This window comes from Colossoma macropomum, unplaced genomic scaffold, assembly GCF_904425465.1.
Source record: "Colossoma macropomum unplaced genomic scaffold, Colossoma_macropomum, whole genome shotgun sequence".
NCBI classification, from domain to species: Eukaryota; Metazoa; Chordata; class Actinopteri; order Characiformes; family Serrasalmidae; genus Colossoma; species Colossoma macropomum.
In genome coordinates, this window is record NW_023494786.1 from 3,640,236 (window position 1) to 3,667,287 (window position 27,052).

The 27,052-nt window shown below is 42.7% G+C and overlaps 2 protein-coding genes and 1 non-coding gene across 8 annotated transcripts in view; 1 reads left to right on the forward strand and 2 right to left on the reverse strand.

Moving 5' to 3' along the window:
- Positions 1-1,221: 1,221 nt before the first annotated feature.
- LOC118798622 (integrin-linked kinase-associated serine/threonine phosphatase) lies at positions 1,222-12,374 on the reverse strand. The gene is made up of 10 exons (XM_036558052.1): positions 11,871-12,374; positions 10,088-10,213; positions 9,861-9,978; positions 7,857-7,963; positions 7,663-7,756; positions 7,112-7,199; positions 5,147-5,277; positions 4,509-4,628; positions 3,392-3,473; positions 1,222-1,516 (listed from the first exon to the last, which is right to left on the reverse strand). The coding sequence occupies exons 1-10, from the start codon at positions 11,908-11,910 to the stop codon at positions 1,394-1,396; spliced, it is 1,029 nt and encodes a 342-aa protein (XP_036413945.1). The 5' UTR covers positions 11,911-12,374; the 3' UTR covers positions 1,222-1,393.
- A 249-nt stretch (positions 12,375-12,623) lies between these two features.
- Positions 12,624-12,695, forward strand: trnag-ucc. Its single transcript has one exon. It is a non-coding gene; the product is annotated as a tRNA-Gly (tRNA).
- A 2,566-nt stretch (positions 12,696-15,261) lies between these two features.
- Positions 15,262-27,052, reverse strand: part of LOC118798374 (diacylglycerol kinase delta-like) — a 45,483-nt gene continuing 33,692 nt past the window's right edge. For all 6 annotated transcript variants that reach the window (XM_036557809.1, XM_036557829.1, XM_036557823.1 and 3 more), the window contains 7 exons: positions 26,553-26,707; positions 26,046-26,157; positions 24,527-24,619; positions 23,938-24,057; positions 22,128-22,245; positions 20,231-20,361; positions 15,262-18,556 (listed from right to left, as the gene is read on the reverse strand). In XM_036557809.1, the coding sequence (XP_036413702.1) occupies positions 18,467-18,556; positions 20,231-20,361; positions 22,128-22,245; positions 23,938-24,057; positions 24,527-24,619; positions 26,046-26,157; positions 26,553-26,707 (819 nt within the window). In that variant the 3' untranslated portion in view covers positions 15,262-18,466. The remainder of the gene's footprint in view (positions 18,557-20,230; positions 20,362-22,127; positions 22,246-23,937; positions 24,058-24,526; positions 24,620-26,045; positions 26,158-26,552; positions 26,708-27,052) is intronic.

The window sequence follows — 27,052 nt, forward strand, 5'->3', positions numbered from 1 at the left end:
TTTGTTTATGACATATTTTGGCGTTTTTTAATTATTATAAGCACATTCAGGCATAAAGCGCTCGCTATGTCAGTGTAGTTCAATATAAAAGCCGAATTCATATAAACTTGTTTACGTTTCTAACCGCTGCGCTCCGCTGTTGCTATGGTGACGTCCGCTTCTCAGCTGGCCAATCGGTTACCTATTGGTATCACCTGCCAGCCAATCGCAGCGCAGGTGATTCCAGCCAATCCCCCAATACAGGAGGCGGGACTTACCGAAAAACCTGCCGGCTACAAAATAAAACAAAGAAGTATATAAGGTGGAAAAAGACCCACCGCGATAAACAAACTTCATAAATGGTATAAAACACAGATAAAAGCGTAAATAGAGACAAATTTATTTATTAGATTTATAGAGATGTGAAGAGTGGTTTAAATGGACCGTTAGTGGAGCTTTACAAAATAAAAGTCTCACCAAAATGCACCTAAAGTGTCTATAAACAGTGGCGAGTAGAGCAGATCTAACTCATACTGGGTTTGCAGTTCAAAACACGGACTGCGGTTGAAAAGTAAAAGTAGTAAAAGCCTTCAGTGAGCATAAAAGTATTGTGTAAAAAGTGCTGAGTAAGACACAGAACTGCTGTGGACCTTCTCAGTCAATCCAGCATTTACCAGCTGAAGTATGTTAGACTCTTCTTTTCTTTTTTGGTCTAAAATAAAGTTGTTGGAAATTCAGAATGAGAGGTGTGAGCAACAGTAAAGCAGCCCAGGAGCTCCGAATGAAATTAAACCCCAAAAAAGAGATTTAGGAACTATTATTAAGCACTAAATAAAGGGAAAAAATATAACTGTACTCACTAAAATACTTGAGAAAAAGTAAAAGTATTCATCAGAAAAAAATCTAATTAAACCAGACTAATTATGCTCTTTTTAATGAAACACGCAATTGATCAGTGTTGTTAACTGACAATATCCAGAATACACTCAAATAATTGTGTATAATATATATAATGAGAATAAATGAGAGATATATAGATCCTAGAGCTTTACATGCACATTCAGCACCGTTTACCTTTTAATGATTCGTTAAATTTGATGTATTGACATCTACGCAACAAGCATTTTCACAAACTCACTATCCCACACTTGCTTCAGTTAAGCCCTCTTCTCAAATGTAAACAAATGAGGGCCAAATTCATACCAACCCAGACAAACACACACACAGTATGTTTTAATGTTTTTTTTTTTTTATTTCATTGTTAGCAGCCACAATCTGTCCGCATGCAAACTCTGAAAAAGATCTTTAGAAATTCTCAACGTATAAAAAAGTAACAATATGACTGCGTTTCATTGATCATCACTCCATCTCAGTGATCTGCTCCTGTGTTTGTGTGTGAATGTAGTGAAGCTGGTCAGAATTCAATAGAAATGAGAATAACGGTGACGTTGTCTGCACAGCCCCGCCTCACTGCCTCACTGGCCAATCTCTGACAGGCTGCCTCATAGCTTCCCTCCTTTCCCTCCACGCTCTGGTCCTGCAGGGAGAAACAGAGAGGAGGAACAAATTCATTCAGTCCTCAATGACGGACGCTGTGGGATATATTTTAAAGCTTTTTAACAGCCTCTTTGTTGTCTTTTCGACTTGGAAAATGGTGGAAATAAACATTTTTTCAGGTACAATAACTTCAAGAATACACAGAAACAACCCCCCGTTTCCTGCCCCCATCCATCACTCCCTCACAGTGGTCTATATCTGTTTACTATAACAATATTGTTTATTTTAATAATATGTTAAAAAAAGAGAAAGAAAGTAAATAAAAAAACAGAAATGATAATAATAATAATAATGATTGTATAGATCTACATATGGGTCCTATGAATTAGAGGTCCGTGGGGAACTGTTTTTTCAGTCCTGCTCCCGCCCGCAACCGAAACGTTTTGTCCCACACCCGCCCGCGGTGTCCCACGCACATCCAATATTTGACACTGTCTATTCTCAAATTCATTATCCTCTGCTGAAATAACAGGTCAGTCATGGTCATCAGGCTCACAGTGAGTAACTTCACCAAACGGCATTTATTCTTCATTTAAACACAGAGCAGGAATTAAACCACAGAGCGGTTATTTTTGGCGTTTTGCTGGGCAGCTGTGGCCGTCAGACTGAAGGCTCCGCCCTCTCTCTAACGCCTGATTCACACATGCTGCCTCTGCATGGCATGAGTGAAGTGGCAGCGTGAGCGCTACAGCTCGGACACACTGGCCTTTCATTCATAAAGCGAGATGTGGAGCAGCGAGAAAGATATGCAGACATTCCTGTTTCCAGACGGATAAATGGCCACATCAGTCACTCTGATCAATAAAAATATCATTTATAAAAGTACACAGTATATTTGTTTATCCTCGACAGCATTCTGACTTCTGATTAGGCAGAAGTTTCAAGCCTGTAGATCAACCGGGAAAATCTGTCTGCAGCACAGAATGCAACTAGTATTTCGTCATGAATTACATAAAAATCGCCTTTTTAAGTTTTTATACAGTTTTCTGTTTTATTGTCACTGATTTTCATGACTTATTTAGTGTATTTTGCTGCATGATGTGACAGAAAAAATCTGCCTTGGGTCTGTTCTCTAAATACTGCGGCACTTCAGTGCGCCGCCTGGGATGCTCTGCCGCTTCGCGCCACACAGACGCAGTATGTGTGAATCAGACCTATAAGAATCTGCATGTTGTTCTCGGGTTGTTTGAGAATGACTTTATTAATTTGAACTGTTTTACTGTTATATTGTTTATATATGATTTAGTGATCGTTCTGCTTTATTTAAGCTGTTCATTACTTTGCAGGATTTTATAAGCGAGCTTCTGCCCGCTCCCGTCTGAAGGGATCGGATTTCCGCCCGCTCCCGCCTGAAGGGATCGGATTTCCGCCTGCTCCCACGAGCAACACTGAAAATTAGTCCATTTAGAAATAAATGGAGACCCGGCGTTCACAAACTCTGCAGACCTCCCCCTCAGTGTGAACTTGATTTTTTCTCATTTTAAATGAAACGTAATCTTTCACACTGTATGACATTTAAACAAAAACAAGACCTCAAAGACTGCGTTCCTAGGTAGGTGGGTGTTTACTCCATATAAACGCGATCTGTGACTGCAGACGTACACGTATCGGTAAGATCCTGCTGGTGTGGGTTTCCTCTCTTTCAATGAGGCACACAAAAAAACTAGTGGAGTTCTAACAGCTCCCCCTTATGGAGAACCTTCAGTCTGACAAACGTAATGACATTTTATAATGACATGAGAACACTCCGGTTATCACTGAAAATAGCAAATAATCAATAATTTTAATCAAGTAATCAAGACAGCACATTCAAATATTCATGCATACACACTCAAATGTGTACACAAACACCCACCTGTAGGATTTTGTGGACAAATTTAACAGCTTCTTCTGCAGAGAACACTTTGAAGAGTCCGTCACAGGCCAGGATCACAAACCTAAACACAGGACGACAAACATTTACCACCAAGTCTTAACACTGAACAAAATAATTAGGGAATGAGCTCAATGGGGTGGGTGTATATTAACAGTCGTACGCAAGCGTTTAGGCACTGCCAGTCAAATTTCACGTTGCCGTTGATTTTCTAAGTGTAAATAAGTTAACTCTACGGAGAACATACTTCGGCACATTTTAATGCACAATTACTGTTTATCTGCTGAATTTAACCCATTAGGGTGGGGAAAAAATGCTAAATGATGTAATGTAAATGTAAATGTAAAAAAAAATAAAATGTGGCCTGTGCAAAAGTTATGGAATATTTTATATTTTATGTTCTTCCAATTTGTTAAACTCAGCAAATAAACAGAAACTGGGCACTAAAATAAGCAGAAAAATGGCACCATTCCCGCTTAACCCACAGACACACTACACAACGTGCTGTCTTGTAATCGGGAATCTTGAAGTCAGTCTACGTGACTGATCAGCAACAGAGGATCACGTTACAAGATCTTTCACCAGTTTCTCACTCATGCGTGAGAAAATGAATGTCAGCAGGAAGCAAACGATCCAAGTTGTTTGTGCGCTGATTTGCAGTAAAAGGAGGAAACAACAAGAAGGAAAAAGAAACAATGTGGGAGAGAGAACGGCTGTTGATGTAAAGCTCCACTCCCAGGTTTCCCCATGTCCTGCGCTCTCATTGGCTGTAGCACGTCGCCGCACTCACTTGATTTGGATTCCCTGACAGGTCCAGATATTTAGCCATTAGATGTCTGTCATGCATCACCGACTCTCTCTGACGGCGTCTTTAAACAGTTCACACATAGTGACCGAGAGCCGATTTGAGACCCTCGAGCGAACGCCGAGGTGCCTCAGATCTGGAGCTTTTCTCTACCATCTCCAAAAACTGTCTGTGAGTGTAAAATCAGGGCTAAAATCGTGACGTGTGAACTCGGCATTAGACAATCAACATGTAACTTGTTGATGGTGGAGGTGTTCAAACTCTCACATATGGTTGTAGGTATGTGAGACTCACCTGTCCTTCGGGCTGAGCTGGCAGCGGCGCAGGTCGGGCGTAGAGATCACTCCGCAGCGTTTATACTGACCATCACCTATAGAGCGGGACACTTCTAACACACCCAACACACGCCCATCTCTACACACACACACACACACAGTTAGACTGGTCAGTTTCCCCACAACTACATAATAATGAAATGTATTAATGTGCCCTTACTGACAATACGAGCAGCACTGTTTACATCTAAATACAGAACAAACTAATGTGGCATTATTTTTTTATTTTAGCTCACATTATTATTCCACAATCTCAATTATGTAACAGTGATTCATTCTTTTATCACAGTAATTCTAAGGTATTGCTGAGGGAAACAACAGTATATTGAAAAAAGTGAACTGAAAACTAAAGGATGAGTTTAGGTCCTGTTTCACTTGTTAAAATATATAGTCAAGATATTCAACCTGGGTATTATAAGTTAAAAATATGCTAGGTATTCGATCTCAGTAGCTTAGTGACCCAACTTTACACTATTTTCCAGATTTTGATTAATCAACTGACAGGTGAACCTATAAATTTCCAGGTTTTGTGTGGAGTGTGTGACCCCTGGGCGAGTTGATTCGGAAGGTCACTGGTGCCGGTGTTCACAGACAGACCTGACGGTTCCTCCGGCGCGCTGTATCCTCATGCGCTCCTCGTAGATGGTGGGGTTGTGTTCTTTACTGAGAGCCAGAGTTACACAGCTTTCCTCTCCACTGTCCGTCTGCTCCATTCGACACAGTACAGCCTGAACACAGACACACACACAGGAGAGGAACGGTGTGAAAGATGAACAGTCAGCGCCAGGTTCAGGGTTACAGGTGAAGTTTGGTAGTTTAATGCTAACCGTACCTTAGAAGAGCCTGAAAAGACTAAAGTCTGAAACTCTCACATTTGAAGACAATGTCACAGAGTTTTAATCACAGACTGGGGTTTTGCGAAGACTGGGGATCCTGCAGGGTCACTTTGCAAGACTGCAACTAGATTTTTCTGATTATTCCCCAGTAAGACATGGAAAGAACAGAGATGCTTCTTCAATAATGTCATTCCAAAAGTCCTGCACATTTCCCTACATCACTGTTAGAGACTCAGTGAGCCTGAAACACTTAAACAGCCAGTTTACACTGTTAACGTGATTATAGTTTTAAAGTGAAGCAGATTTGCCTTTCTTACAGAGATTTCAGGCTCTCATGCTGAACCTTTTCCCGAGCTCTCTTATTCATTCTCTCATTCCCTCTCTTGTTCTCTCGCTCGCTCTCTTGCACACCCCTGCCACGTCACTATTTGCATGAGCCGAGACTTCAAGCTTAGGATAATACTAAACGGTTGATTTTATCACAACGTCAAGACGAGAAGAAGGCTGAAATAAGACGGCCACCCTGACCACCTCACACCAAACGATCGAGATGATGCAAGTGTGATGTGACAACAGCAAGACTCTCATGATTTTATTCCAACGTTGGAAATTTGTTTGAAACACTGAGTGTGTTTACGTGCACTTAGTAATCCGACAACTGCAGAAAATCAGATTTCATCAGTAATCCGATCAATACGTTTACATGGACTAGGGTAATCAGATAATGGGGAAACTCCAGGTCTACAGGAGTCAGACAGTAATCAGATTTCTGCTTTGCAACCAGCCAATAAACTCAATAAACAATAAATGTAACATGAACCTCAAACTCTTTTAAAAACGTTGCCCCACTTTACCTGAAAATATGAACATATATCATCTAGAAGATGAAGAATATTTACATCCTTTATTCCGTATTTGGTTTCAGCGTCGCTCCACAAGTGTTTTGCTGCGTCTCGCGACGACGCTGCTCGCTTATTTCCGATACCACCGTCTGTTTTCGGACATGCTCAGACTGAGAAATCCGAAAGAAATCAGAGAAAGAGTTTACATACACTGAGAAATCTGATTACTGAGCTACAATCCAGCCTCTTTATCAGATTTCCTAATCAGATCTCTAGATCGAAGTATGGTGTTTACATCACCATCTGAATTATCAGATAACTGCAGAAATCCGATCATGATCAGATTACTGAGTGCATGTAAACGCACTCAGTGAAATCGCTTGAAAAGTCGTTCGGTATGAGTCCGGCATCAGGTAAAGATTGGACTTGACGCCTTCCTGTTCGTTTCAGTGGTGCAGGGTGGGGAAATCTGCCTCTACTGTGGCAAAAAAGTGCAGCTGATTTCAAATTGCATTGCATTGAGCCAGTCAGGTCACGAATGGCAAACTACACTTCTCAGAAAGTAGAGAGGGAACGGCTCTCTCTTCATTAAGTCCACGATGGTCTCATATAATAATGCAAATATATGGTTTAATACAGATCTGTTGACAGTGTAGTTTACATGGGCAGATTCTGAACTATACAGCACTCGTACGGTACACGGTGTCGGTAGCGAGCTCACTAGTGAGATTATGCGAGTTAACTCTCTGGCTTGTGTTTGTGACGTATGCATTCTGACAATTACAAAAGCATTAAAAGCATATTTTCAGTCTCACTTGTGAAGTGGATGACATCTTCTACCCATTGATAAAGGATGGGATCATGGCCGAAGGTTCTGTACTCACTCTGCTGTCTCCCAGGTTGGCTACATATAGAACATCGTCCACAGCCAGCAGACACGTAGCTGTAGAACCATCCTTCCACGCTGGCTTCCTGTAACACACAATCAGACAGTCCGTCACAGTCAGACGTTTGAGTGTTTGCGTGTGAACAAGCACAACACAGCTGTTTAAACATGCCGACGTCAACTTGTGCGTCTTTAGCTGTTTTCCTTTACTGAGCATGTCAAATGTGCATGAGTGAACACTGAGGAGAAGCCCTCGTGGAGCGGTGCTAGGACGTTCTCTCCTACCTCGACTACATCCTTAGCTCTGAGACACTGCTCATGTCTGCAGTGTGCTCATAATGTTTGAGGCGTTCTGCATCAAATTGTATGAGGTTTTATCACCCCCTGCTGGGCTGGGATGCTCAAGCGAGGTCGTTTTTGCGTTCTCGTGTGGACGGAGAGATTTACAAAAACACTGTTGCTGTCGGCAAAGATTTTTTTGATAACAATATTAAGAAAAATATCACAGTGCACACATTCAGCACATACAAACACAACACATGCACTCACTGGCTGGAGGCTTTCTTCAGGAAGTCCTCGTCAGTCTGACGGAAAGAGTCCAGCAGACATTTCTTCACCAGCTTATCCAGATTCTCCACCTCACCTGGACAGAGTGTGGAGTGTAGAGCAGAGTATGGGTTGAGCCGGAGAAGAACAGAGCTGGGATGAGGATGAAGAGGTCTTTAGTGCTTTACTGATTTTACCTTTGGGGAATTTGCTGATCAGTGTCTGATGCAGATTTTCAGCAGCAAACTGAGACGCTCGAGCTCCGCCGTGGCCATCAAACACAGCAAAATACGCCAGCCTGGACCTGCACACACACACAAAACAGCTCAATGACAACCGTCTGAACCATTTAAGCAAAATGAATCAACTACTACATTCTGATTCAACGTTTCAAAACCCGGATTTTGCACGAAGCCCGTCGACATAAACGCTATCAGGAACGTTTGTTAATTAGAAAAACTCATAACAACATTTCGCTGTTGTCAGAAGAAAAGCTTGTATCTCCAAAATGGTAACTTTACAGGAGAAGGAAAAAACATACTTCACTTTTAATGTAAGTCAATGGAACCGGATTTTCTTCCAAGTCATTTTGGGTCGTTTCTTTTGGTCCATTCATCATTAAATGTACATACAACGTAAAGGGCAACAGGTATTTTCAAATTATGTCAAAAAAAATGAAAAACGTCAAAAATGGAGGTTTTCTTCCCAACAACAGCGATATGGTGAATTAGAGCCAATTCCTAAGTTATAAGTTGAAAAAAATAGTTTCTACTAAGTTTAGCCTGTTTATTCCTGCCATCTAACTGCCGTCCTAGAAAGTGCAGCCGAATGCATTCTCAAATGGTATTAAAGGGCCCATATCATGAAAATCTTTTATTTTACTTGCTTTTTAAATAAAGAGTTTGATAGTAAAGTCTCAGAAAGTACTGTTAACTCCCCAGCCCACATACCAAACATGTACTAAGCCCATTAGAATTTGTTGTTTTTGTGAGGTCACAAAAACCAACATATTTGCATATATCTGCCTATTCAGCCTAAAACAGTTCAGCCTAAAGCAGTCTCCAATTCCACCCACTAGTCAGGACTCCCCCAAATCACATGATACCACCAGCTCTAGGAGGGTGAAGGTAAACACAGTCTTCCTCTGAGTTCTGTGAAGCTCCACCGCATCTTTACGAACTCCCGCTCACGCAGCGTCACTGTACATCTGATCGCGCTCAAAGGAGACGCCAACCACCAGATCTGCTACGTCAGCTAACTGACTGCACTGCGCTGACTAGCATCGCGCTGAGTGATTGGGGGAGACGGGGGGCCGTCCTGCCCACCCAGAGAGAGAAGACAATTGTGCTCTCTCATTTAATATGTTTTAATGTTCGCAGTTCTTTCACCAAATTACAGTTCCTTAACGAGCAGCTTGTTGCTACGTCAGAGTAGCGAACTCCGCCCACTCACTGCACAGCCGGCAGTTCGTTCTCCAGCTCCTCACACTAAATTCCCAAACTGTCATCACCACTGAGCAGCTTTTCAGTCGGCAGCTGTGACAGAAGAACAGCTAAACAACCTGGAATCAGCCAGAAATGAACCTAATACCATTCGCCAAACGTGTAGTCTGATCTTCAGAGTCTGACCAAATCAGACTGAGCCATAAACCTGCCACAATATCAAGTTTAGCTCAGTTTTGTCATTTTTTGCCAGATCAATATTAATGTTGTTTTGTTCCAGCCAGTCTGTAAAGCATCTTACAGCCCATTTAGTTTGGCGAATGGTGTTGGGTTCATTTCTGACTGATTCCAGGTTGTTTAGCTGTTCTTCTGTCACAGCTGCCGACTGAAAAGCTGCTCAGTGGTGATGACAGTTTGGGAATTTAGTGTAGCCTCATCTTCAGAGTCTGACCAAATCGGCTGTCGGTCAAATGTGATCTTAAAAGTGTCCATTTTCTGTTTGTGGCCAAGTAAGAAGTAAAAACGTTTAAATGGCTTGAGCGTCTCCTACAGCTTCTCAACTAATCAGCTTGCATGGCCAGAACTAACTGTTGTATAAGGTTCTATATAGAACCATTTTCTTTTCTAAAGAACCTTTGAAGAACCTTGGAGCATCCCTAAAAAACAGCTAAATCCATCAGACACACAACAGAACTAAACCAAGCGTGTATTATGGAGGGAACCTCTCAATAAAGGACCTACTTTGTGAATTGTACTCACACGTGTGACGGCAACGTCTGCACACTCGCGCTGAGGTCCGGTAAGAGAACGTGAGCGTCCTGCATTTCCTCACGCTCTCCGCGCCGCGCCGCCACAAAGCCCTTCAGCTTAGCCAGTCCTGACACGGCACACAAACAACAACACAAACGCAAACAATCAACCTGGGGTCAAACATACACCAAACACGCTCTCTCTGCAGACAGAGTTGGTGTAGACGTGCTGAAAACCTTTACAAACTTTCTTTTCCGCCTTATTCTTCTCGTCCACCTGCGTGTTCTCCAGGTCACCGTCCCGTTTCCTCTTCTCCCCGCGGTCCTCCTCCTGTCGGGGAGCTTCATTTTTAACTCCTGCGCCTGCTCACACAGCAAATTACAGAATTAGAGCAGAATTAATCAGTAAGACAAAGTTTACTTCAGAACTGTTCACAGTGGTGGTGATAGGAACCAGACGTCCACCTCTAAAAGCTCCCTCACAGAAAGTTACTACATGAAATGGTTATGAATTCACTGCCTGATGACTGAGACACTGTTTTATGATAGTTTAGAGAACTTAAACTCCATTCATGGTGGAGGGATACATGCAGGGCGCTGTGAGGCAAAACAGTCCCCAAAGAAAATTTATTATTTCAGATTTTCCACTATTTTCCATCATTAACACTCCACATAAACTCAGTAGACTCGTGTAGGTTCACTGGTGGTTCTGGATAGTAAATAAAATGTCTATATTTGTGTTGTAGTCATGGCGACCCCTGGTTCCTATCACCACCACTGTAAAGACATCTGAACCATTTCACACCAAACCACTCTGAGTCACTCTGTTTACACCTCACACACTGAATTATGGGGGGGATTTTCGGAAAATCAGTGGAATTCCTCTTTAAAGGGACCTGTTTCTTGAGCAGAGGGAGTTTATACCTGTGTTCTTAAAAAGCATAGTAAGTATGAACCGTCACAGAGAAGGACACTCTTAGAAAGGACACTGAACTGGAGTGGGCGAGGCTAACACTGCTAACAAACACTAGAACTCAATAGTCACCCAAATAGCCCAAATCATTAAATGTCATTAGGTAAACTCTCAGGGTCAGTTTCCTCGACACAGATTAGTCCTAACTTTACATACTTAGAAAAAATGGTTCTTCAAGGGTTCCTCTTACTAAAGTGTATGGTCCTATTTAGAACCACAAGTTTTATATAGAACCATTTGCATGCTTAAGTGGTTCTTTACATACTGAAATAGTTCTTTAGATTAACAGAGAATGTGTTGTGTATGGTTCTATATAGACTCTTTGTGAAAAGGGTTCTATATAGCACCAAATGTTTATTCTACTGCTACAACACTCAAGACGGTTCTTCAAGGGTTCTTCAGTAAAGACAATGGTTCTATACAGAACCATTTGCATGCTTAAGTGGTTCTTTGTATAATGAAAAGGGTTCTATATAGCACCAAATGTTTATTCTACTGCTACAACACCCAAGACGGTTCTTCAAGGGTTCTTCAGTAAAGACAATGGTTCTATACAGAACCATTTGCATGCTTAAGTGGTTCTTTGCATAGTGAAAAGGGCTCTATATAGCAGCAAAAATGTTTATTCTATTGCTACAACACCCAAGACGGTTCTTCAAGGATTCTATACGGAACCATGAACACTTAAAGAACGATGTGCATGATTCTATGTAGAACCTTCTTGAAAACGGCCCTTTAACGTTATAGCACCCAAAAAGGGTTCTCCTATTATTATGTTTGACCACTTTTTAGTGCTAAACACATTCTCCATCAATCTGAAGAACCATTTCACCATGCAGAGAACCATTTAGGCATGAAATGGTTCTACATAGCACTCAAGGTTCCCTTGAAAACCTGCACTGCTAGGTTACCTGTGTGAGGCTAGCTTAGCTAGAACCGCTGTCGAGGCTAACGGTGTGGCTCATAATGTGGGTTTATCCGAGTTATTTACTGAAATGGTTTAGTGTTGCTGGAGTATCATAAAAATGAGGTGTATCAGTCTCTAACCTGCGTTAGTTGGCGCAGGCAGGTCTCCGAACAAATCCATTCAATTCGCCTGGATTAGCCGTTAGCTCCTCTGAGCGCTAACGCTAATGCTACACTTTTAGCTAAGCTAACGGAGCGGATTTCGGCTTTTGTAAACAACTAAACCATCCAAATTCAAAAACCACACACTAATAGACAAAATGACTCCCAGAAATCTTCAAATGACTGTAAATGACTTCCACAAACGGTCAGGTTAGCTTATCTTAGCTGAGCTCCATCCTAAGCGCTGCTAGCTTCACTATAGTAGCCTAGCTAACGCTGCGGATGTTTAATAATATCACGCATTTAAAAACCAACGAACACAGCGGTTCAGTTCAACCGAGCCGGCTAGCGGGGATTAACGACGCCCGGTGAAGCGATTCGGGCTCGATTACAGTACTGAGAACGTCTGAAACGGACAGTAAAGGCAGACAAAGCGACGAGGCTGAACCTGAACTCCTACTCGAAGCTTCTGGTTCGAATTTTCCCGTTCCACCTTAAATGGTGCAGCAGGTCAGTAGCACCGTTTAAGGTGGAACGGGGAACTTCGAACAAGGAGCTGGCGGATAATAATAAGCTGGCCAACTTCGTCAGAAACAGTTTTTAACGTGTCTGGTGGGGAAAGCTGTGGTAAAAACGGTGAGAATAATGTCAGAGAAACACCACAGTAAATACAGCAATGAGTCTCCATTTTTCCAGCTTTTATGGTCTCTCGGTCTCAAGTTTTCCCGCCAAGCGTTGGTGGTATAGTGGTTAGCATAGCTGCCTTCCAAGCAGTTGACCCGGGTTCGATTCCCGGCCAACGCAGGTCACTTTTCTTCGTTTTTAAACTTCATATATGTTTTAATATGTCAAATCAGTACTTAATTAAGCAAATCTAAACTCGATTACTACTTTAATCCACACAAACGCGCTCAGTAAACTATAAATATCAGCGGTGGACGAAGCACACAAACCATGTACCTGAGTTAAAGTAGAGAGGTAAAATATTCCTCCAGTAAAAGTAGAAGTTCCTCCCTTTAGACCTCCACTTGAGTAAAAGTACTAAAGTATTTGCCTTCAAATGTACTTAAGTATCGAAAGTGAAAGTACTAAAAGATTAATTATGACTCTGATGTCCTGTTATCATTACTGTAACAAGACTCTGCTTCATTAACTCATTTTAGGTGAAAATACTCAGAGTCACTCTTGGTAAACCAGTCTTTTAATAGAGTCATTAATTAGTGACGCTGATGTCTATTAAAATGATCATAAGCACAAAACACCGAAGGTAAACAGTTTCCATCAGGTAGAACTGAGTGGCTCTGAAATCACTTTTTACAAACAAGCAAAGTTTCAGTTTAAGATTTATTTACAAGTTTAAGTTTAATAAAAACTTGCTTTAAACTCACAAATGAGTTTCCTTTACTAAACTGCATCTGTAGGTCTCTGTTCATAAACATAAACTAGCCAAAACTAATCTACTATAAAATGAAAGTGTTTGTATGAATTCAGAAAAAAAGACACGTCAGTCACAACTGCATATGAGTACATATTTCTATATTGTGGTCTGTTTACACAAAGTTAGGTTAGTTCATCATTTATGTTGAATAGACTCTCCCAAAATTTTATGCTGCTGCACTGATGTTGAACCGTGTGCTGCACTGGGCCGGTATGACCAACAGGTCAAAACAAGCTCAAAACAAAGTGACCGCTGTGCCCTGATTGGTGTTCTTGCTTTGCGCTTCTTTCATTTTGACGTGTTACGTTTTTATACACACATAAACCAAAAGGAACGACAGATTTCTCAAAATGTAGTGGAGTAAAAAGTGAGATATTTGACTTTGAAATGTGGTGGAGTGAAAGTAAAAAGTTGGCCAAAAATGGAAAAACTTCAGTACAGATACACGAAAAAACTACTTAAGTACAGCAACGAATTACATTTACTTCATTACTGTCCACCACTGGTAAATATACAGATAAACTCTTACTGACGGACTAAAAATTCACTGGGAGAAAGATCACATTCAAGTAAACACTCAGGGTCAGTTTCCTGGACACGGATTAAGCCTAGTATAGGACTAAACTGTGATGCCAGTGGTGATTTAACGTCATTTAGAACTAACAAATGTTGCTAACAAACACTGGAGCTCAATAGTCACCCAAATAGCCCAACTCAAATGTCATTAGGTAAACTCTCAGGGTCCGTTTCCTGGACACAGATTAGGCCTAACTTCACACACTTAGAAAAGATGGTTCTTCAAGGGTTCTTCAGTACAGAGAATGGCTCTTTTAAGAACCATGAGTCCTACATAGAACCATTTCATGCTTAAATGGTTCTTTGCATGGTAAAATGGTTTTTCAGATCGACAGAGAATGTGTTGTAAATTGGTCGAATCTTTTCTTAAAATGGTTCTATATAGCACCAAAAATGGTTCTTCTATTTTTTCAAGCTTAACATCATAACAACAGAAGAACTCTTTTTGGTGCTATACAGAACCATTTTCAAAGAAGATTCTACCTAGAACAATATACAACACATTCTCCATCAATCTGAAGAACCAATTCACCATGCAAAGAACCATTTGGTTCTATATAGGACTCATGGTTCTAAACACCTTTACTAAAGAACCCTAGAAGATCCACCTTTTTTAAGTATATAGTGTAGGACTAAACTGTAAGGTCATTGGTGATTTTAACATTACCATTAAGAACTGGAGTGGTTGATGCTAACATTGCTAACAAACACTGGAGCTCAATAGTCACCCAAATAGCCCAACTCTCTTAGTTGTTTTAATATGTTGTTCCCCAATAATTAATGCAAAATACACTCAGTATTTGTGACGTTCTGCCTGGAAGAATTAAAATAAAAACATCTCCATTATCTAATGGCTGGATTTCATGATCTGCAGCTAATCAAGGATCAGGTTTGTGGAGATTTTAGTGGAATCTAATCAACAATTCTGTCAAAATGTCTAATTATAAAGCTCATTAGCTCGTTACAGTTTTGCTTTGACAGCCAAGATGCGGCACTTCTGAGAAGCAAAAACAAATAATTTTGGCCAGTTGTTTACAGAACATTGATAAGCAGTCATGCTGCTTATATTCATATTCAGAGTGCAGCCTATCAGAGTCAAGTGGGCGGGGCTTATGCTACAGGCCCATCCACCCTCAAATGACTGGGCTTTTATGCTTTAGACATCATTTATTTATCTGAACCAAACCAACTTGTGCAGAACAGAACTAAACCCTGATTAAACAGAATCAAGTCCTTCAAACACAAAAAATCTAGTTGAATACTGACGTCAGAATTGCTTCTGAAACAAGTTTATAACGAGTTTATATCAGATTTATTTGTACGCCACTTTCCAACAGACAGAAATCTGAAACGGGAGACGTTTAACACAGAACATATTTTAATCCAGATTGTTCCACTGTACATTAAGAACGTATTTACAGTCTTAGACTCGGCCTATGTACACAGAACAGAAGACAAACAGCATATGTATATTCCGTTATAACTTAGTAATAAATATTGAACAGGCAGACAGAACGGACACCGCTGGCAGCCTCCAGGACCACATGATATGAGTAATCACACACACATACGCGCAGAGACGTGTGGTTCAGGGCGGCTGTGTGGGCCGTACAGCGTTTACTGACTGTAATCCTGAGCCTCAGTCCAGACCTCAGCACCAACCCTAACCCGGACTGAACAGTTACCGTGTAACACTGAGAGTGACCGCAGGGCCTCTTCGCTCTGCAGGACTTCAGTACGAATGGAATGTTTTGAGGATCTCGGATGTGTTTTCCAGTCTGACCAGCTTCAGAGGAGAAACGAGGACGGAGAGATTAGAGACACAGCAGCTACAGGGCTTCGGTCAGCGGGGCACGGTCACTGCATCGCGTTACACTGTTAACGTACACGCAGCTCGAGTGTTGATTCAGGATTTAATGATTCTTAATTACAGTCTTAGGAACTCTGACCAACACGCTGACCTTAAGCCATCCGCTAATCCTGCTTTATTCAAACGGTGTGTGTTGATTTAAGTCAATCAGCTTTTTTAGGGATGTTTAATTAGATCTTAGACACGATCACAACCACAGCTGGCCTTACAGGGTATTTAATTAACGACTAAATCAAATATTTTAATCTGCGTCTGTTTGCCGTAAATGGACTCACTAACACGCAACCCAACGCTAACACATAACTCAGTGCTAACATGCAGTGCAACACTAACTCGCAACCCAACACTACTACACAACTCAACACTAACACACACCCCAACGCTAACATGGGCCAGTCAGTGGTGATATGAGATTACGGTGAGCTGGACTGAGTAAGGCATTCTGAAGCTGCTCAGAAAGAAAAGACCACACACACACACACACACACACACACACACACACACACACACAGACACACACACTTAGGGTAGATTATGTTGTGGGTTTCATCTGGTAAACCTGGACTTTAATCAGTCAGTGATTCTGCTGCGACTGATTGACTGATTGTCGTGACGCATGTGAGAGAGAGTGACAGAGAGAGAGAGACAGTGTGAGAGAGTGATTGTGAGAATGAATGGCTGAGAGAATAGTTTCATGGCACTGATGTCACACCCCTCACTCCCCTCTAGGGGGTCACAGTGTTCACGTTTCCTGAGGCCCGTCGCTCTGAGCTCCAGCTGTTTTCGCGGGGACAGGCGTGTTTTTGAGAGACAGGCGTGTTTTTGCGGGGACAGGCGCGTTCTTTGCGGGGACAGGCGCATTTTTGAGGGACAGACGCGTTTTTGAGGGCTGTTTTTGTGTTTTCTGTGTGGAGAGATTAGAGACCGCAGAGCTTCACAGATCAAAATCACAAATAAATCATAAATAAGCGCAGCTTAGTTTAGTTTAGCTTCTTCTGGTTTGCTAGTTAAGCTGTTGTTGTGCGTGTTTACAGCAGAAGGTCTCTGGTCCTGATATAGGAACCTTAGCGGATGCAGCTGGGAAATACCCAGTATAACAGCCTGCGGTCAGACTGCTGGGCAACACGTTCTCCAGCAGAGAACCTCAGGGCGTTTTCACACTAGAGCTTTGTTCCGGATCCAGCTCCGCCTGCTCTCTGTGACATTCCTGTCTTATCGTCGTGGTTTTATTGAGAAAGTTTCCATGTTTAATACCTTATTATCAGTAAAACAACGTTAATATGTGTTCAGTGTAGCTCTTGTTGCTCAGCAGTTTGTGTTTTGCTGTTTTTCCTCATAAAACCAACAAAAACCCTGTCGTGGCAGAGCGGCACTGACGTCATCAATTGACTGGCGGTGCATGTCAGCAGACAGACCCTACTCGCGTGATTGGTTCATTTTGTAAGTGACTGGTTCGACTTATCGCATCACTTCCCCTTTTCAAGTTCTGTGATGGTGGGAAAAGGGTAGTTTTGGACAGAAGGCGCTGCTTTTCACCACTTCAGTGTTTGTATCCAAAGAAAATAACAGAATAACAAAAAGCAGCTGCGCCGACATTTCTGACAACCTGCATGCAGAACAGTGACATGTGGATCGATCAACGATTCGGATTGAGTTCTTGTGTGTGAAAGCAAACCAGTAATAATGAGCGCCCCCCTCCAAACCAGCCCAGAACGGGTCGAGCTTTCATGACGAGTGTGAAAACGCCCTCGTCTCCTGTCTCTCTCTTAGGCACAGAAAAGGACGTACAACAGCAGATGGACAGATCAGCTACTCTGAACCCCACATGATATAAACAGTAAAGGGTGCTGATCACTTAAAAAGCCCTGTTTCAGTTTTACGCTCCACAAAGCTCTTCAACGGAGCTGAAACTCAGAGGTTCAGTGCGGTTAGGTAGTATAGTAGGTAACGTTTCACCCCTCTACGCTGGCGACGGGGGTTCAAGTCCCTGATTGGGCAACAAAAGTGTGTTTTTTGGCTTCACTGTGGGGAATAAACTCCCTGAAACATGCTTACAGTGTCTCTCTTGATGAGACTCGCTGTGACATACAGGTAACTAAATGAGGTTTTTCCCCAGGAGCGCCTGCCTGCCCCCCGAAAATATCTATGCACAGCTAGCTGACAGTTATGAAGCTGTTGTTGAGGAGTGCGCACAGCCGAAAACAGCCTTCAAAGAACAGTGTGACCCCCCCCCCAAAGAAAACCAAACAAACAAACAACACAGTGAGTGAGTTCCACCTTTAACTTCTGTCTAACATGTGTTTCTTCTCTCTGCCACTAGAGGTCACTCTCTCTCTCCGTTTTCTTCTGATCGGTCAGTTTGGTCCTGCTCCACCTCTGATAACACTGGGAGCCCTTTGTTTAACCCCCCCAACTCCCAACCCCCCCCATCAGTGTGGCAGTAGAGCAGGATTCCCCTGAAGGCTGTGTTGTCACAGGTGTGCGAGCAGAAGGCACTGTGCTGATTGGCTGAGTTCTGACGGAGATTTTCTGGCTGAGATTATTGAGCTGGTCCCTGTGAGCTGATTGGCCAGGCCGAGCTGGTCCCTGTGAGCTGATTGGTCAGGCCGAGCTGGTCCCCGTGAGCTGATTGGCCAGGCCGAGCTGGTCCCCGTGAGCTGACTGGCCGGTCTGAGTGGGCGTCCGGCTACGCTAGGCTTCGCTAGCCGTGCTGTTCCGGCTCAGATCTCTGATTCCCTGCAGGATCCGCTTCATGTGGCCCACCTTCGTCACGCCCAGATCCTGAAACAAACACGCAAGAAGGGTTTAACTGCAGCCACATTCCTCTCTAAATCCTGTTAAAGGAAAAAAGTCCCTCACTGTCTGTAAATGAAAACACTTTTATGTAGTACACTGACGCACCAAAAGTCATGGGATACCAGTATGTAAATTGATTATGAAGTGGAGTGACCTCAGGGGACGGCTTGGGACGCCCACACCTGTGTAAGTTGTGAGTGAGGTTGAACACTGGCCAGCCTGGTCACGGCAAGGAGCCGTGAATAAATGGAGCTCGAACGAGGCATGATAGTGGGAGCCAGACGGAAGAGACATTCCACTTCCGAAGTTATCCCACAGGTCAGTGCAGAGTCTTTATCTTCCATGGGATCTGGGAGCAGAAGACCCACCAGAGTGCCTCTGTTAACACCACAACACAGCGCCTCGCCTGGGCTTGTGAGGTTGCTAACTAGACCCTAGAAGACTGGCAACATGTGGCGTGGTCCGATGAGTCACGGTACCAGTTGTTTGGGGCTGATGGTGGGGTTTGTGTGTGGCGCAGACCCCATGAAGGGGACCCCAGTTGTCAACAAGGCACTGTGCAGGCTGGTGGTGGTTCTTACTGGTGTGGGGTGTGTTCTCATGGTATGGTTCGGGTCCACTGGTCTGCCTGAACATGTCATTGACCGGTGACTGACACAGTTCACTGCTTGGTGACCATTTGCAGCCCTTCATGGACTTTATATACCCCTACAATGATGGGATCTTCCAGCAGGATAATGCCCCATGCCATCGGGCCCAAGTTGTCCAGAACTGGTTCTGGAGAGTTCCAACGAATAACGTGGCCTTCACGTTCGCCCCAATCGGGCGTTTATGGGAAGTGGAGAGGTCCGTTCACACCAGAGATCCTGCACATACAAACACCACAGTGCTGTGGGTGGCTGTCCAGACGGCTCAATATCCCTCCAGACTTCTTCTGTCCAGTAGAATTGATGCCATGTGGAGTTGCTGCACTTCGCCAGGCTAGAGGGGGTCCTACACGACACTAGTTCCTGTCCTATAACTTTTGGTTTGTCAGTGTAAATCCACCAATTCAGCCTACAGCAGTTTAAACAGCCCATTCACACAAAGGCTGTATTGAGTGTCACAGCTCTGCTTTTTTTTAGTAAGGCACAAAACAGGGCAGGTCATCAAAGCAGGGTTTGTTTACAGCATATCAGTCTTAAAGATGTATTAACATAAAGAGCCTGTTTATTTGTAAAAGGTAAACAAAGGTCAGAAAATAATCATGTAGAAATGAATTATGATGTTGGCTTTGGGCTCTTTAACATGTCAGGCCTGATTTCAGTGATTTTAGTGAATTAAACCCACATCCCATATTTTTATCATATCATTTTTGACCTTTGTGTGGGTTTTGAACACCAAAATCAGTTTCATTTTTACACGACCTCTCTTTACGCCTCAGACACAAACCGTAACTTTACAGGAGAGGGCCAAAGCTTCCTTTATTTTTATTATAAGTTAATGTAAAAATGTTTTATTCCAAGTGTTTTTTGGAGCATTTCTGTTGGTCCGTTTATCATGAAACGTTCCCACAGTGTAAAGTGCACTTTCTGTGTTCAAATAATGCTGAAAAATTACAGACCATATCAATTTAAACACAATCAGACCAGCAGGGCAGGAGGAGTCCAGGTACCGTACCTTAAGGTCCCGTCTCTCCAGGTGCAGCAGCTCTGACCCGCGCACGTCATGACCGATGAATATCTCCTTATACTCGGACAGACAGAGCTGCTCCAGCCATCCCGCCACCTCCTCCACACCCCACTGATGCACTGAGGAGGAAACAAACACAAACAGCTTCTTCATTCACAAAGTTTACAGCACATAACAAAAAGTGATACATGTACAGCAAAATAGTCCCCAAAGAAAACTTATTATTTCAGATTTTCCACTATTTTCCATCATCAACGTTCCAAATAAACTCAGAAGACTCGTGTAGGTTCACTGGTGGTTCTGGATAGTAAATAAAATGTCTGTATTTGTGTTGTAGTCATGGCAACCCCTGGTTCCTATCACCACCAGTGTAAAGACATCTGAACCATTTCACACCAAACCACTCTGAATCTCTCTGTTTACATCTCACACTGAGTTATGCAGAAAAAATAAAAAAACTAGAGGAATTCCGTATAAAGTCATTCATCCAACACAGCGGAGAAGCTGGCTTTACCTGTTTCTGAACAGAGCAAATTGTATTCCTTCCTTTGTTTTTTGCTCATTTGTGTTTTATGGTATGAACATTGCCTGCATTGTTATTACTTAAGTTAGCCTTGAAATATTTATCTTGTCATCTTTAACCTTCTTTCAAAAACAATCTTGCATTCACCTCCTAGTAAACTGACTGCGCTAACTCCGCCCCCTTACCTCTTATTGACCAGGGTATATTTTGGTTTGTCCATCTGAATTAACATGACCAAATCGTAAGGCAAATTATTCAGTAACTGCAGGAAAGAAATGTAAATTTTTATTTTTATTTTTTTTTTTATTGTAAATGCTCCCCTCAAATTAACAGAACGTGTTTTATGATCACACATATCGCTATATGCTTACAATTTACTGCTGAAAGCCAAAAATCTTAGACGCTCTTTGTATTATTTTATAAAAATAATTGTTACAGAGCAGATCACTGAAGAGACGCCATCTGTTTATAGTTTATAGCCCAGATTTGTGGAAAAATGGGTCGACTTTCAATAGACAAAAAAAATTGAGTTCAGCTTCTTTTATTATAAGGATTTAAAATTACATCACCCGTCTATTTGACTGGAAAGAAGACCGTTACAGCTCTCATACGACCCCCACCTTTTGACCGTAGCTTATGAAATATGACAGTTATGAAGAATATGATGAAGCGCGTTTTGGAACCACCGGTGGTCTCAATGAGTTGAAGAGATTAAGAAGCGCTTTTGCGCTTGAGAAGACGTCATCAAAACGCTCGCTTAGGCTGCAGTTCGAGTTGCCGATGTTGGTAAATAACAGTGTTGTAGTTTAATTATAGAATTATTTTAAGGCTACATCAAAAAAACGCATCAAGGTTGTTTACCACAGTGGTGATTGTCAACAATGCCATTCATTTTTCCCTTAGAGAAAACCTGCTTAGATCAGGACGCCAACTACAGAACGACAACGTGACTTTAATGGTGTATTTGGCGCCACCTAGTGGCCCGTCTGTGCAAGTGAGCAAGGTTTCCCAATATAATCTGTAGCCAGAACTTACTGATCAATACTGGCTTTTATTTGAAAAACCTCAGTAACTTTGTTCATGCAAGACTCTTTCTGCTCTTCTTAGAGCTCTAGTATTAAGTCTGTTAGCAGATACACTGCATGTCCACACGTCTGCTGCAGTAACAGCCTCTACTCTTCTGGAAAGGCTCTAAATGTTGAACATTGCTGTGAGGATTTGATTGAGCATTAGTGAGGTCAGGTACTGATGTTGGATGGTCAGTTCTGGAACTCATCCCAAAGGTATTGGAGCTCTATCACTCCAGAGTGACTGAAAGGCAGGCACAGGAGCAGGTGGGAATGTTCAGGTAAGAAGTCCTACCTGGCAGGTTGAGGGTGGCAAACATCTCCTTATTCTTGTTGTTTTTGTCCCTCTTAAATTTGGGAACAAGGCGGAATTTAGCGCTCCGGCTCCGCTTGGAGAAATCCATTGGGTTCCCCTGCGCACACACACACAACACACAGAGAATCAGGCAGCCGTAGAGAAGAAACAGGGGTTAGAGCGCCCCCTGCTGTTAGTTACCATGAGTTAACAATGAATAGGAGGTGCTGCATCACCTGCAATGTTTCTGCGGTTCACTCAGACATTCGCCTGTTATTCTGTATTCATATCTACTGTGATAAAACTGGTATCAAGCTTTTGTGGCTAACAGCTAGCTAGCTAATTAACGTTAAGGTATCTTTACCTGGCGGTTAATGCTAACAGTAGGATACCTACCTGGCTATTAATTTAGTGGTACTGAAACACTGATCATCCTTGAATTTGCTGATTTTTTTTATCATTCCTGACCTATTTTGTAATGAATAGCACTATTTCTAAAAAACAGACAGGACCGCAGTTAGCCATGCTAGCTAAAGCTAACTGCATGACAGTGTAACATTAGCATTAGCGAGGTAAATATCAAAGTCATGAAAACAGTCTGAATGGGCGATAAGGACCACCCACGCTGATTAGCTCTGCTAGCTTGGCACCAATATGAGGGAAACTGGAAAATGGCCAAAAAATGTTTGGAAGTGTGTTTGGAATCATTTTTGCAATTAAACGAAGTATTTGAAATGTATGCCGCACATAAAAATATGTTTCATTGCAAACATTACTCCAAACACACGTCCAAACATTTTTTGGCCATTTTCATACATTTTACACTTGTTTTCTGTATGAGCTAGCAAGCTAACGGCTGCACAGCTAGCAACAAAAACAGGCAACAAATCAGTTTTTAATCAAAGCTTACAGCCAGACATGGCAATTATACTCAAAATTCATTTACGTTATGGTCAAACATCCCAAAAACACATTTTGCATTATTAAGTTTGCATGGTTAGCTGATTAGCACACCGAGGCTAACCTAGCGTACTTGTCTGAATCGGAGCTGGTTTCTGAGGAGCCTGGCCACTTCCTATTTCCCCCGTTATATCAAAAACAGGACTGCTAAACAGCAGAGGGCGCCCGCGAGTGAGTCCCCAATGAATGGGAGTGACTGGAGCTCAACGTCTAAAAACTAAAAGTTAAAATAGTTTCTAGTCACTGAACCAGAACTTTCCTTTAATTTTAGAAAGTAGAAGGATGGATTTCACTAAAACAGCAAAGAAAACTCACCTGTATGTTTCTTTTTTTCTACAGCAAACGGGTTTTGGGCAGCAGAAGGCGGGCATTACTGCTACTGAGTGCTGATTGGTTGGTGAGTGGAGCAGCTCATTGGCTGTTCGCGCTCACTGACGTCATGAACGTACATGAGGCGGCGTTTTAAACTCCTATAACTCGACTTTAAAAGCTCTTAAAATGTAACAGCAGTGTTAAAATGTTTTATGCTGTTCTGTGTTCAAGAAATTGTTGCATTCTTTTACATTAAAAATGTTTCAGCATTTATAAACTATGATTTTGCTCAAATGCTCCATATTAACCCATTCATTTTGGACTCGCTCGGGAGCGCCCTCTAGTGTGTGAGAAACTTGGAAGACACCGCAGAGTGGGAATTCTCCTCTCTACAAGTTCTCAGTCTGAATATCACAGCCTGGCATTCCTCATCAGCGCCTCAGCAGTGTTGGAGTTCCATCAGCTCGCCTGCTCTGTTTCATTTTAGTGTGTGGTCAGTGTGTAGAGTGTGTGTGGAGCATGTGTAGACAGTGCGTACCTCGTCGTCGGCCGGCTCGATTACCGCGCTGAGCCAGCTGATTTCTGCCAGCCTGCGCAGCTGCAGAGCTACAGAGGCTAAAGCGCTGTCCAGCTGCTCTCGCTGCGGCGGGTCCAGCTGCTAAACACACACAAACGTTCTCATTGAGCTTAAACGGCCAAATCATATTTCACTAAAATCAACTAGAGACCTTTTTCAGTAACGTTCAGCAACATGTTGGTTAAAGCTACTATAGCGAGGATAACAGGCTAGCTGATTTCTAGCTAATGCTAAAGAGTTAGCCTCAATGTTCTCAAAGATACTGTAAGCTACAAAAAAAACAGTAAAAATAAATGGAAAATTGAACATGAAATTAATAGAATAAACTTGCGAATCGCCATTCTAAAGTGTACAAATAAAATAATTTAATATTGTTCAATACTGAATGTGCTTTTAGCACAGTGTGCACATTGCTAGCAGCCACTGTTAGTAACTGACTCAGCCAGGTGAGCTTCATTAGCAGGCGTCTTGGGTCCACATACAGTAAAGAGAATTCTACTGAAAAGTCATCATTTTGAGAGAATCAGTCGACACGTTATCGTGTACTTACCAGGCACATCTTGCCTGCTAGCAGCAGCTCAGTTTCACTGTGGAGAGCCTTCACATTACTGACCATCTGGACCACCACACTGCACGTCAGACCCTAAACACACACAAACACTCTGCTACAGCGCAAGGTTCTCAGATTCAAGGCCTAACTAGTTTTTAATCTCTTCAAAAAGGTTTTTTTTTAACGCATACAGTCTTTTATTTTGGAAAATAAACGGAGACAAATATTACAAACTACTGAGAGAAAAAAATATATAAGTAAAATTTTTAATTATTTGGTTTAAAATGTTGTTGCTGATGCTGTGCTAGATTGGTTACAGCTGTATAACAGGCTTTATTTATGATATGGCTGTTAAAAGTTACTTACTAAACTAATTTACAAAAGACAACGAAAGAAAGAAATGAAGGAAACTGAACTGTGAGTGGAAAGTGAGCGACGAAAAGTGGCATTTTGTCTAACACTCTGTTTAACCACCAGAGGGCCGCCCAGAAAACGCTGAGTAAAAAGCCAGTGGGCCACCAGCTTTGCCCTCAGCGACCCAGCAGTGGCCTTCTATCCTCTTACTACCTGGGGTTAGATAGTAGGATACCAAGGCAATGGCCTAGCCACACCTTAGCAACCACCTGGGATACCAAGGCAAGAGCCTAGCCTCACCTTAGCAAACACCTGGGATACCAAGGCAAGAGCCTAGCCACACCTTAGCAACCACCTGGGATACCAAGGCAAGAGCCTAGCTTCACCTTAGCAACCACCTGGGATACCAAGGCAATGGCCTAGCCACACCTTAGCAACCACCTGGGATACCATGGCAATGGCCTAGCCACACCTTAGCAACCACCTGGGATACCACGGCAAGAGCCTAGCCTCACCTTAGCAAACACCTGGGATACCAAGGCAAGAGCCTAGCCTCACCTTAGCAACCACCTGGGATACCAAGGCAAGAGCCTAGCTTCACCTTAGCAAACACCTGGGATACCAAGGCAATGGCCTAGCCACACCTTAGCAACCACCTGGGATACCATGGCAATGGCCTAGCCACACCTTAGCAATCACCTGGGATACCATGGTAATGGCCAAGCCACACCTTAGCAACCACCTGGGATACCAAGGCAAGAGCCTAGCCTCACCTTCGCAACCACCTGGGATACCAAAGCAATGGTCTAGCCGCACCTTAGCAACCACCTGGGATACTATGGTAACGGCCTAGCCACACCTTAGCAACCACCTGGGATACCAAGGCAAGAGCCTAGCCTCACCTTAGCAACCACCTGGGATTCCACAGCACTGTCCAGCCTATTTAAAGTTCATTCACAAACTTTGCCCTTCTAGTTTAATTCTTGATTTTTTTTTGCTAAAACGAATAAAAAATTGATCACTCAGCAGCGCCCCCCAGCTGCTGTACAAAGAGTAGAACGTTGGAGTGAAGGGTGGTCTGAGTAGCTCTACTGACTAAATGGCCAATGATATGGATGAAAATAAAGACTCATTCCTGTGCACATTCACAGACGTGCATACTGACCGTGTTGTTTTTGGAGTCGGCGTACACCATGTCCATGGCTTTGGAGCTCGCGTTCACCGCATGCGCCAACTCCTGCTCCACACTGGGGTGAGTCTGAGCGACCTCCCTAATGCTGAAAACACAGACACACAATAAATACTGATTTAGTCTTCAACTCCATTCATGGTGGAGGGATACATGCAGGGCGCTGTGAGGCAAAATAGTCCCCAAAGAAAACTTATTATTTCAGATTTTCCACTATTTTCCATCATCAACATTCCATATAAGCTCAGAAGACTCGTGTAGGTTCACTGGTGGTTCTGGATAGTAAATAAAATGTCTATATTTGTGTTGTAGTCATGGCGACCCCTGGTTCCTATCACCACTACTGTAAAGAGTCTCTACAATGAACTAGATCAACCACTGAACTGTACAGAAAATAAAAAAAAAATCAGTGGAATTTCCCTTCAAGCACTCTCCATGAAGAGGCTCAGTCTCAGTGTTTGATACACCTGTGTATTAGTGTACCTGTGTATCAGCGCTCCTGCTGATTGGCCGAAAAGGCTGATCTGAGTCGTCTCCTCCTCGGAGACGGTCTCAGGCTGAATGGCATGCTGGGATACGGGCCGTGGGAAATCACACTTCTGCTTATCTTCCCACGACTTTAGAGTGTTCTCAAATGCCTGCAACACACACACACACACACACACACACACACACACATATATATATATAAATATATCAGTTTAAAGCTGGCTTCTTATTTATATTTTCCATTCCATCTTAAATGGAGCAGCAGTTACATTCTGACGCCTGCAGGCACTACAGTGTAACTGCTGCACCACTTAAGGTGGAACAGAAAGTTCAAACAGAAATGTTTTTTTTATTTAAGCAATAGAACACGAGAGGGAGTATGTTGTCACAAAATAACATCATGGCTGTGATTTGTTCGCAGGCACGAGACGAAATTACAGTTCCTTAACAAGCAGCTTGTTGCTACGTCAGAGTAACGAACTCCGCCCACTCAC